This window comes from Symphalangus syndactylus, chromosome 1 (genome assembly GCF_028878055.3).
Source record: "Symphalangus syndactylus isolate Jambi chromosome 1, NHGRI_mSymSyn1-v2.1_pri, whole genome shotgun sequence".
In the NCBI taxonomy this organism is placed as follows: domain Eukaryota; kingdom Metazoa; phylum Chordata; class Mammalia; order Primates; family Hylobatidae; genus Symphalangus; species Symphalangus syndactylus.
The window spans coordinates 111,616,718-111,628,829 of record NC_072423.2 but is presented as its reverse complement, the minus strand read 5'-3'; the positions used below and the strand labels follow the sequence as shown (position 1 = coordinate 111,628,829).

The 12,112-nt window shown below is 48.3% G+C and overlaps 2 protein-coding genes across 16 annotated transcripts in view; both read right to left on the bottom strand.

Annotated features, from left to right (window-relative positions):
• USP4 (ubiquitin specific peptidase 4) overlaps positions 1-10,703 on the bottom strand; it is a 65,781-nt gene extending 55,078 nt beyond the window's left edge. For 8 of the 15 annotated variants that reach the window (XM_055276971.2, XM_055276972.2, XM_063609593.1 and 5 more), the window contains exons 1-2: positions 8,525-8,788; positions 3,476-3,603 (exon numbers count right to left, since the gene is read on the bottom strand). In XM_055276971.2, the coding sequence (XP_055132946.1) occupies positions 3,476-3,603; positions 8,525-8,625 (229 nt within the window). In that variant the 5' untranslated portion in view covers positions 8,626-8,788. Of the gene's footprint in view, positions 1-3,475; positions 3,604-8,524 lie in introns of all 15 variants that reach the window. The other 7 variants (XR_010113703.1, XM_055276966.2, XM_055276974.2 and 4 more) reach the window with 2 other exon arrangements.
• LOC129482045 (large ribosomal subunit protein eL32-like) lies at positions 7,365-8,482 on the bottom strand. The gene has a single exon (XM_063610735.1). The coding sequence runs from the start codon at positions 7,871-7,873 to the stop codon at positions 7,547-7,549; it is 327 nt and encodes a 108-aa protein (XP_063466805.1). The 5' UTR covers positions 7,874-8,482; the 3' UTR covers positions 7,365-7,546.
• Positions 10,704-12,112: the final 1,409 nt, after the last annotated feature.

Here is a 12,112-nt window from a genome sequence, read left to right as displayed (position 1 = left end):
GAGACGCCGTCTCAAAAAAAAAAAAAATATTGGGAGGCCGGGTGTGGTGGCTCATGCCTGTACTCCCAGCACTTGGGGAGGCCATCTTGGGCAGATTACCTGAGGTCGAGAGTTCGAGACCAGCCTGACCAACAAGGAGAAACCCCGTCTCTACTAAAAAAACAAAATTAGCTGGGCGTGGTGGTGCATGCCTGTAATCCCAGCTACTTGGGAAGCTGAGGCAGGAGAATCACTTGAACCTGGGAGGTGGAGGTTGCAGTGAGCCAAGATCGTGCCATTGCACTCCAGCCTGGACGACAGAGTGAGACTCTGTCTTACAAAAAACAAACAAACAAACATATAAAAATCAACCAGGCATGGTGGCAAGCAACTATAGTCCTAGCTACTCAGGATGCTGAGGTGGGAGGATCACTTGAGCCCAGGAGGTTAAGGCTGCAGTGAGCTGTGATCACACACTACAGCCTGGGTGACAGGGCAAGACCCTGTCTCAAAAAAAAAAAAAAAAAAAAAAGGCTCTGAACCCAGGCACTGACTTTTCCCCTCTAGCAGCAAAGAGGTAGATGGCATCTTCCCAATAGAAGGGTGTTTTGTCTACATTTAAAATCTGTTGTTTAGGCCAGGCACAGTGGCCTGTAATCCCAGCACTTTGAGAGGCCGAGGCAGGCAGATCACTTAAGGTCAGGAGTTTGAGACCAGCCTGGCCAACATGGTGAAACCCCATGGTGAGACTCTGTCTCAAAAAAATAATAATAATAAATAAAAATAAAATAAAATAAAATAAAACCTGTTGTTTAGTCTGGGCGCAGTGACTCACAGCTGTAATCCCAGCACTCTGGGACGTCAAGGATGGAGGATTGCTTGAGCCCAGGAATTCAAAATCAACCTCAACAACATGACAAAACCTACAAAAAATCTCTGCAAAAAATACAATAATTAGTCGGGTGTGGTGGGGCCCATCCAGTTACTCAGGAGGCTGAGGTGGGAGGATCACCTGAGCCTGGGAAGGTCAAGGTTAGCTACCTTTTTTTTTCTTGAGACAACGTGGCACCTTGTCTCAAAAAAAAAATAAATGAATAAACAACTTTCTCCATATCAGCAATAAGGCTGTTTCAGGCTCTTATAATTCATGTGTTCACTAGAGTAGCACTTTTTCTTTTTTTTGAGATGGAGTCTCACTTCTGTCGCCCAAGCTGGAGTGCAGTGGCGCAGTCTCAGCTCACTGAAATCACCATTTCCTGGGTTCCTCCATCTCCCAGGCAACATGACAAAACTCCATCTCTACCAAAAAAAAAAAAAACCATATAAAAATAAGCCAGGAATGCTGGCAAGCACCTGTAGTCCTAGCTACTCAGGAGGCTGAGGTGGAAGGATCACTTAAGTCCAGGAGGTTTACATTTCCATTCACAATTTGGCTAGCTATATGGCACAAGAGGCCTAGCTTACAACCTATTTCGGCTGCCTGAACCAAACTCAAATCATTTCTAGCTTTGATTTGAAGTGAGAGACATGCAATTCTCCTTTTCACTTGAACATTTAGAAGATGTTGTTAGGGTTACTAAGTGACCTAATTTCAATGTCATTGTGTCTCAGGCAATAGCAAAGCCTGAGGAAAGAAAGAGAGATGGAATGGCTGGTTGGTGAAGCAGCGAGAATACACACAATAATTACCAATTAAGTTCACTGTCTTACATGGGCTCCCTTCATGATGCCCCAAAACAATTACAATAGCAACATGAAAGATCCCTGTTGGCTGGGCACAGTGGCTTACGCCTATAATCCCAGCACTTTGGGAGGCTGAGGTCGGGAGTTCAAGACCAGCCTGACCAACATGGAGAAACCCCGTCTCTACTAAAAATACAAAATTAGCCGGGTGTGGTGGCACATGCCTATAATCCTAGCTACTCGGGAGGCTGAGGCAGGAGAATCACTTGAACCCAAGAGGCGGAGGTTGCCATGAGCCAAGATCGTGCCACTGCACTCCTGCCTGGACAACAAGAGCAAAACTCCATCTCAAAAAAAAAAAAAAAAAAAAAAAAGAAAGCTCCCTGATCACTGATCACCATAACAAATAATAACGAAAAACTCTGAAGTATTTTGAGAATTACCAAAATGTGGTAACAGAGACATGAAGTGAGCACATGCTGTTGTAAAAATGGAACTGACAGATTGTCAAGGCAGGGTTGCCAAATACCTACAAAATTTGCTAAAAATGCAGTATCTGCAACATATAATAAAGCAAAGCACAATAAGCCAAAGTATGCCTGAATTTAAAACCTTAAGAATTCTCCATTTCATAAAAATGAGAAAAAGAACAAAATGTGAACATAATGAAATGATTCCTTAGGGCAACTTCGTGGCATAGTGCCACCATCTGACCTATTTCAGGAAACAAAGTAAATGATATTGTTTATACCATGTAGACCTCTCCTAAAACAAGGTCTGAGCTGAAGCACTGCTCATTTTTAAAAATATCCAAGTTAGGCCAGGCACAGTGGCTCACATCAACACTCTGGGAAGCCAAGGTGGGAGGATGGCTTGAGGCCAGGAGTTCAACGAGCCTGGGCAACATAGCAAGACCCCGTCTCTAGCAAAGAACTTAAAAAACAGCTGAGAGTGGTAGAACACTGTAGTCTCACTGACTAAGGAGGCTGAGGCAGGAAGATAGCTTGAGCCCAGGAGCTCAAGGCCATCCTAGCCAACGTGGTAGAGACGGGGTTTCACCATGTTGGCCAGGCTGGTCTCGAACTCCGGACCTCAGGTGATCCACCTGCCTCGGCCTCCCAAAGTGCTGAGATTACAGGCATGAGACACCACTCCTGGCACTGCCCTGATTTTTGACACCCATGATAGATCACCTCTATCATGACTTTAAAGAGGTCTGAAGTCAGGCAGAAGAAAGCCTGGGAAAAGCTGACTCTGTCATCTCAGTGCATGTACAAGTGCAAGCAAACCTCTAGTGTGTTACATGTCGCTTTTCCCACAGTTCCCACTGGGAGCTGACTATAGTCATAACTCTGTCTACTGACCTTCAACCTCTCCTCACACTAGTTATATGATAAAAACAGCCATCACAGGAATTCTTGATGAAAGTTCACAGGTTTACAATTTGTTCCACTGCAAAGGTAACAAAAAATTCTGGTTCTTAAATTTTAGATACGATTTCAAAATGACATCCTATTTCTTTCCATTCCATATACTAACTTAAAATGTGAAATAGCTAGCAGAACTAATTTGCAAAGAGAGAAAGTTAAAATGTTAGAAGCATGCTCTTATCAGATGCAGTTAATTTAAGGGAAAAAAGTAGCTTAACTTCTCATTAAGGGTTTGCAAAGACTTCTGCTATAGATGCAAAATGAGGATACTTGTTTCTATCTCCTCACACTAGGAAAGTTCACAACATCCATATTACAGATGCACATAACATCAGGCCACTGCCCAGGTGAATGTTTAGCTAGAAAAGCAACATTTACTATACCTGAAAATAGCCCAGAGTTGTCTATTGGGCCAGGAAATAGGTTATGTTCACCCACATTGTACATGTCCCAGCTGTCAAAGCCCACATACTTCTTCCACTGCTTGAACCACCGGCTGTCAATAAGATACCTAGAGAGAGACAAAAATTTACTGTAGCAGAAAAGCTGAGATTATAAATTTCTGCAGCTGCTTCCTTAATCTTTTTTATGGTCCTTCCACTTGGGGCATATGCAATCCACACTAAAAAACACTGTCACAAGAGCAAGAGCAGGGCCCAGGCCTCACATGGCACAGAGAGTCTGGCCCAGGGTATGCATCCATTAAGTGAAATGATTGTTCAAAGAGTGAATAAAAGAAAGAAAACAAGTGGCTTCAAAATGCTTATTTAAATGGAGTCTTTCTTTTTTTTTCTTTTAGACAGTCTTGTTCTGTCGCCCAGGCTGGAGTATAGTGGCACAATCTTGGCTCACTGCAACCTCGGCCTCCCAGGTTCAAGCGATTCTCCTGCCTCAGCCCCCTGACTAACTGGGATTACAGGCGCCCGTCACCACTCCCAGCTAATTTTTGCATTTTTAGCAGAGACGGGGTTTCACCACATTGGGCAGGCTGGTCTCAAACTCCTGACCTCAGGTGATCCACCCACTTCGGCCTACCAAAGTGCTGGGATTATAGGCATGAGCCACTGTGCCCGGCCTCTTTTTTTTTTTGAGACAGAATTTTCACTCTTGTTGCCCAGGCTGGAGTGCAGTGGTATGATCTTGGCTCACTACAACCTCCACCTCCTGGGTTCAAGCAATTCTCCTGCCCCAGCCTCCCAAGTAGCTGGGATTACAGGCATGCACCACCAGGCCCAGCTAATTTTTTTGTATTTTTAGTAGAGATGGGGTTTCACCATGTTGGCCAGGCTGGTCTCGAACTCCTGATCTAAGGTGATCCTCCTGCCTTGGCCTCCCAAAGTGCTGGGATTACATGCATAAGCTACCACACTCAGCCTAAATGGAGTCTTTTTATGGGTAAAATTACCCATAAAAGTCATTAACTTCTTTTTTTTAACTTCTTTTTTTTTTTGAGACAGAGTTTCGCTCTTGTCACCCAGGCTGGAGTGCAATGGTGTGATCTCGGCTCTCTGCAACCTCCGCCTCCCGGGTTCAAGCGATTCTCCTGCCTCAGTCTCCTGTAGCTGGGATTACAGGCATGTGCCACCACGCCTGGCTAATTTTGTATTTTTAGTAGAGACAGGGTTTCTCCATGTTGGTCAGGACAGTCTCAAACTCCCGACCTCAGGTAATCTGCCCACCTCAGCCTCCCAAAGTGCTGGGATTACAGGCGTGAGCCACCGCACCCAGCCCCAAGTCATTAATTTCATAATGATCTTTACAGAGGTCCAGTCCAGGCAGAGAGTTTGGTTACACTGTTTTGCTTGACATGAACAGCACTAAACTAATGCTCTTTCTGAAAATGGGTTAGAAACACCACCCACTTCAGTTTTCCTTTAAGGACCAAATGAGTTCCAAAAATGTACACACAAGGCCAGGCGCAGTGGCTCACACCTGTAATCCCAGCATTTTGAGAGGCTGAAGCGGATGGTCACTTGAGCTCAGGAGTTCAAGACCAGCCTGGGCAACAAACTCTGTCTCTACTAAAAATACAAAAATTAGCCAAGCGTGGTGGCACATGCCTGCAGTCCCAGCTGCTCAGGAGGCTGAGGCACAAGAATCACTTGCACCCGGGAGACAGAAGTTGCAGCGAGCTGAGATCACGCCATTGCACTCTAGCCTGGGCGACAGAAATAAAACCCTGTCAAAAAAAAAAAAAAGTATATAACATGCAGGTACATATATAAATATACACATACACATGTACATATAATAGTGCTTAGGTATGTTCATCTTGTCAAAATGCATTAAGTTGTGCTTCATATTCAACTTACCACTTTTTTACTTAAATGTAAGCAAATGTGGTATTTTATTTACCTATTTATTTCCTTAGAGAGAGGATCACCCAGGCTAGAGTGCAGTGGCACAATCATAGCTCTCTGTAGCCTCAAACTCCTGGGCTCAAGTGATCCTCCTACCTCAGCCTCTGAGTAGCTGTGTCTATAGGCACATACCACCATGCCTGGCTAATTTATTTTTTTATTTTTATTTTGTAGAGGCTAGCTCTTGCTATGTTGCCCAGGCTGGGCTTGAACTCCTGGCCTCAAGTGATCCTCCTGCCTCAGCTTCCCAAAGTGCTGGGATTACAGGCATGAGCCACTGCACCAGACCTGTTTATATTTTTAAATTATCACTACACTGGCCGGTAGCGGTGGCTCACGCCTGTAATCCCAGCACTTCGGGAGGCTGAGGCAGGTGGATCACGAGGTCAGGAGATCGAGACCATCCTGGCCAACATGGTGAAACCCCAACTCTACTAAAAATACAAACATTAGCTGGGCATGGTGGTGCATGCCTATAATCCCAGCTACTCGGGAGGCTGAAGCATGAGAATCGCTTGAACCCGGGAGGCAGAGATTGCAGTGAGCTGAGATCGTGCCACTGCACTCCAGCCTGGTGACACAGCGAGACTTCGTCTCAAAAAAAAAAAAAAAAAAAGTATCACTATGCTGTTTAACAATTTAAACAGAATCTCTGTGGAGCAACAAAGCATCAACAATTATATTGGTGCATCCTTAAAATTTTATAACCAACAAATGTGAGAGGAGGTCAGGCAGCTTCCCAGAGGTCACAAGAATTCATAAACACATCCGTCTCTAAAATGCTATTTTTCTTCCAAATCCCTTGAGCAATACCTTCCATACAATTTTACTGTATGATTTTAGTCTATCTTAAACTTCCTCTGCTTCTGCTGAGTATTCTTTATGAACCCTATACAGGTTAACTTAAAAAGTACCTCTGCTAGGCCGGGCGCAGTAGCTTCCGCCTGTAATCCCAGCACTTTGGGAGGCCAAGGCGGGCGATCACCTGAGGTCAGGAATTTGAGACCAGCCTGACCAAAATGGAGACACCCCGTCTCTACTAAAAATATAAAAAAAATTAGCCGGCCATGGTGGTGCATGCCTGTAATCCTAGCTACTGGGGAGGCTGAGGCAGGAGAATCGCTTGAACCGGGGAGGGGGAGGTTGCCGTGACCCGACATCGCGCCATTGCACTCCAGCCTGGGCAACGAGAGCGAAATTCCTTCTCAAAAAAAAAAAAAAAAAAGAAAAGAAAACACAAAAAAGGTACCTCTGTTTACCTTGCCTTTCACAAACTGGTTAGCTCAAGGTGAATACATAAGCTGTTATCTGTACTCCTCGTAACCCCAATTTTTCTATTCTCCCGCTCAATTCCTCTGCAGATCATCACCACAATGATTTCTTAAAGATGGGTAACACTCGGGCCGGGCACGGTGGCTCCCACCTGTAATTCCAGCACTTTGGGAGGCCGAGGCGGGTGGATCATAAGGTCAAGAGTTTGAGACCATCCTGCCCAACATGGTGAAACCCGGTCTCTACTAAAAATACAAAAAATTAGCTGGGCGTGGTGGTGTGAGCCTGTAAATCCCAGCTACTCGGGAGGCTGAGGCAGGAGAATCGCTTGAACCCGGGAGGCGGAGGTTGCCGTGAGCCAAGATCACGCCACTGCACTCCAGCTTGGGCAACAAGAGTGAAACTCCATCTCAAAACAAAACAAAACAAAACAAGATGGGTAACAATCATACTCAGTGCAAAGTCTAGCCTTAGTTTTTCTACTCCTACACAATAATACCACCCAGGAATCTCTCCAGTAGTAGTACAAAGTATTGTCCCCTCTACTAAACAATCTATTAAGATGCCTAATAACTCAGCCTGGGTCTTCTAAATTCTGGACTCTTCATCTTCTTTTTTTTTTTTTTTTTTTTTTTTGCAGTTTTTACATTTATTTAAACAGAAAATGTGCACACAAGCTGCCTACTCATTTTCTTCGCTGCGCAGCCTGGCATTGGGGTTGGTGACTCTGATGGCCAGTTGGGCAGCTCTTTCCACGATGGCTTTGCGGTTCTTGGAGGAAACATTGTGAGCGATCTCGGCACAGTAAGATCTGTAAGAGAATCAAGTAGGTAAGGAGCAAGACAGCCCTGAACACACTTGGAAAATTCCATTGTTGCACATCAGCAGCACTTCCAGCTCCTTGACGTTGTGGACCAGGAACTTCCGGAAGCCACTGGGCAGCATGTGCTTTGTTTTTTTGTTGCTTCCATAACCAATGTTGGGCATCAAGATCTGGCCCTTGAATCTTCTACGAACCCTGTTGTCAATGCCTCTGGGTTTCCGCCAGTTACGCTTAATTTTGACATATCGGTCTGACTGGTGCCGGATGAACTTCTTGGTTCTCTTTTTGACGATCTTGGGCTTCACAAGGGGTCTGAGGGCGGCCATGATGCCGAGGAGAAGATGGCTGCCACCTTCGTAGGCAGCGCCGAGGAAGAGAGCGGACTCTTTATCTTCTATCTAGCTCCAGGACCTAGGCTATCCTCCTCTCCCACTCCGAGATACTGTTGCCGCAAATATTTTTGACACTTGCTACCAAAATAATCTGGGGTTCTCAGACATTTGTTCAGCTTCTGACCTTGACATCTGCTGGAAGTTTACAAGTTACAAAGTATCTACTTCTGATTTTCCCCTCAACCCACTGAGGGCGGTGAGCCAAATATTGCTATCCTGGTTTTAACAGTGAGGAATCCAGGTCTGTGACACCTTCGCCCAAGGTCACACGGCGAGTCCTCATGGTAAAGGGCTCTCCCCACCCTTAAGGGTCCCCACCAACATTCCCCTTCTCCACATCCTTCCTCCTGGCCCCCGCCGGGCCCGCCCCCTAGGGCTCCAAATGAGCTGAGACGACCCTCAGGCCCCGCCTGCGCTTTCCCAGAGCTGATCCTGGACTTCTTCTCCTGAGGGGCAGGTGTCAGGCTACTCTTCCAGGGTCACTACATATCATCCCCGCCCAGCCCCTACTCTAGCAGAGAAAAAGGAGGCCCCTTTTTCTCGGCCCCTGGTTCTGCACAGAGGAAGAACGAGCCGGGAGCTCACCACTGCGCCCCGCGTTGGAGTGTGGTCCTCATTAAGGCTCCAAGCTCGGACTTCTGAGTCTCCGCATCCGGTCGCTCACAGCAGCCTCCACCTTCCGCCATCTCGTCCGCGTCCCCGACCCAGCCGGCCCGGACATCCGCCCCGCGCGCGGCGTGCTATAGACCGCGCCCACGCACGCACGCTCGCGTGCCCGCCCCTGCCCCACCTCGAGCCGCGGCCTTCGGCTCCTGCGGCCGCTGTCTTTCCTCCCCTCCCCTCTCGCGCCACCTAGCTCACCGGCGAACAGTGGAGCGGAGAGGCACACGCGAGAGGGGTGGGCGGGGAGCAGCAGCTGCTACTTCCTCCCGCCCTGCCGCCCGCTACGCGGCCGTCGGGCTCCCCTTCCTCTGTTCAGGATGGCGCTACACTCCGAAGCTCTGTTCAGCCCGCCGATCTCAGGGAGTTAGACAGCAAGCCCACGACCCATCGGGCACCCGAGCCTGGCCTTCGAGGTTATCCTGGTACTAAATAAATGCAGGCCAGGTACGAGAAGCCCGGTAGTTAGGTCTGCTCATTCTCACCCCTGCCATTCCGCTTTCAGCTGGAGACCTTAGGCGAGTCAGCTGCCCAAACGTGGGATCAGGGCTCCTGCTCCAGCGGCCCTGCAGGGATTTCGGGAAGTACCATGTGCACCAGCGCCTTGGGACCAAGACTCAATGGTGTGCTGTAGTCATTAACAGTCGCCTTAAACAATCGACGCCAGAGCCACCTGGCCCACCGCAGAATTCCGTCAGATCTTCATGCTGAGCTACTTGCCAAGCAGCCACAGAGGGGCGATAGCAACAGGGAAAGGAGAGGTACTCCACATTAGTTACCCAGGCACGTACTTAGTTCCTGGAACAAGATACAACGTCCTGAACACTATGTTTTCCAGTCGCCCCGCTCACACACACAACCTTCCTCTTGGAGGGAGAAGTAAACCCAGAGGAAAGAGGAAGTCAGGCAGTTGGTCTAGATGCGTCTCCATACACTTGTCTAACAGTCCTTGTCCTCAGAGAAAAATAAGACCTAGTTCCTGCCCTCATAGAATCTAGTAGGAAAGAAGAGATGTTTCAGAAATAACCCCAATGCCTAGCCATATGTGGTAAGTTTCATTAAAGGGTGTGAACCAGGCCGGGCGCGGTGGTTCAAGCCTGTCCTCCCAGCACTTTGGGAGGCTGAGGCGGGAGGATAGGTTCAGCCCAGGAGTTAGAGACCAACCTCGGCAACATGGCGAAATCCCGTCTCTACAAAAAATACAAAAATTAGCCAGGCAGTGGCGCGCATCTGTGGTCCCAGGTACTCGGGAGGCTGAGGTAGGAAGATCCCTTGAGCCCAGGAGGTCGAGGTTGCAGTGAGTCAAGATGGCACCACTGCACTCGAGACTGGAAGGCAAAGTGAGACCCTGTCTCAAAAAAATAAATAAATACAAATAAAGGGTGTGAACCGGCCAGGCGCGGTGCTCATGCCTGTAATCCCAGCACTTTGGGAGGCCGAGGCAGGAGGATCACCTAAGGTCGTGCGTTCAAGACCAGCCTAACCAACGTGGAGACCGAATGTCGTCTCAAAAAAAAAGGCCGGGCGCCCGGCGCGGTGGTTCATGTTTGTAATCCTAGGACTTTGGGAGGCCGAGGAGGGCAGATCACGAGGTTAGGAGTTCGAGACCAGCGTGGCTAATATGGTGAAACTCCGTCTCTACTAAAAATACAAAAAAAAATTTGCCAGGCGTGGTGGCCCACGCCTAGTCTCAGCTACTCGGGAGTCTAAGGCAGAAGAATCGCTTGAACCTGGAAGGCAGAGGTTGCAGTGAGCCGAGATTGCGCCACTACACTCCAGCCTGGGCAACAGAGCGAGACCCCCTCTAAAAAAAAAAAAAAAAAAAAAGGCCGGGCGCTGTGGCTCATGCCTGTAATCCTAGCACTTTGGGAGGCCGAGGCGGGCGGATCACGAGGTCATGAGATCGAGACCATCCTGGCTAACACAGTGAAACCCCGTCTCTACTAAAAATACAAAAAAATTAGCCGGGCGTGGTGGCAGGTACATGTAGTCCCTGCTACTCCGGAGGCTGAGGCAGGAGAATGGCATAAACCTGGGAGGTGGAGCTTGCAGTGAGCCGAGATTGCGCCACTGCACTCCAGCCTGGGTGACAGAGCAAGACTCCGTCTCAAAAAAAAAAAAAAAAAAGAAAAAGAGTGTGAACCGAAGGTTATAGAACGCCAGGCACAACCCCCGCTCTCATAGGAAGCCTTTGACTTGAGTGGCATTTGAGTGCAGTATTGAAAAAAAATGCTGGCAGAATAAAGATGAGGATGCATGTTACAGGAGGGGAGACTCAAGGAACCAGAAGATAATTTCTGGAACAGGCAGGACAGGATCAGAGAGTGGGGATTAGGCCAGTTGAGCCGGGCACTATAACACAACAACAGCCTAAGGGGATCTAAAGCTAGAAAGGAGGCCAGACAGACCATATATCCTGCCTTAAAAGGCAGGCAGGCATTGTAGGAAGTTTTGGAGCAGAGACAAAATGGCTGAGGGTGCTTCACGCCCACGGTGGTGTAACTCAGACACAGAACCATTAGGGCACGGTGGCTCACGCTTGTAATCCCAGCACTTTGGGAGGCCGAGGCGGGCGGATCACGAGGTCAGGAGATCGAGACCATCCTGGCTAACACAGTGAAACCTCGTCCCTACTAAAAATACAAAAAATTAGCCGGGCGTGTTGGCGGGTGCCTGTAGTCCCAGCTACTTGGGAGGCTGAGGCAGGAGAATGGCGTGAACCCAGGAGGCGGAGCTTGCAGTGAGCCGAGATCGTGCCACTGCACTCCAGCCTAGGGGACAGAGAAAGACTCCGTCTCAAAAAAAAAAAAAAAAAAAAAAAAAAAACTGCCTTAAATAACCACATAGCAATTAATCCCCTGTAGATAAGAGTTACCACGACATGATGATTCTACATCTGCAGAGCCAACCCTAACAAGTCTGCTTCTATGAAAGTTCTTTGAAACTCGTTTTTTGTTTGTTTTTTTTTGTTTGTTTTTTCTGAAACGGAGTCTTGCTGGGTCCCCCAGGCTGGAGTGCAGTGGGGCAATCTCAGCTCATTGCAACCTCTGCCTCCCTGGATCAAGTGATTCTTCTGCCTCAGCCTCCTGAGTAGCTAGAATTACAGGTGTGCGCCACAGCGCCTGGCTAATTTTTGTATTTTTAGTAGAGATAGGGTTTCACCATGTTGGGCAGGCTGGTCTCAAACTCCTGACCTCATGATCCACCAGCCTCAGCCTCCCAAAGTGCTGGGATTAAAGGTGTGAGGAGCCAGGCGCGGTGGCTCACGCCTGTAATCCCAGCACTTTGGGAGGCCGAGGCGGGCGGATCACGAGGTCAGGAGATCGAGACCATCCTGGCTAACACGGTGAAACCCCATCTCTACTAAAAATACAAAAAATTAGCCGGGCGAGGTGGCAGGCGCCTGTAGTCCCAGCTACTTGGGAGGCTGAGGCAGGAGAATGGCGTGAACCCCGGGGGGTGGAGCCTGCAGTGAGCCGAGATCGCGCCACTGCACTCCAGCCTGGGTGAAAC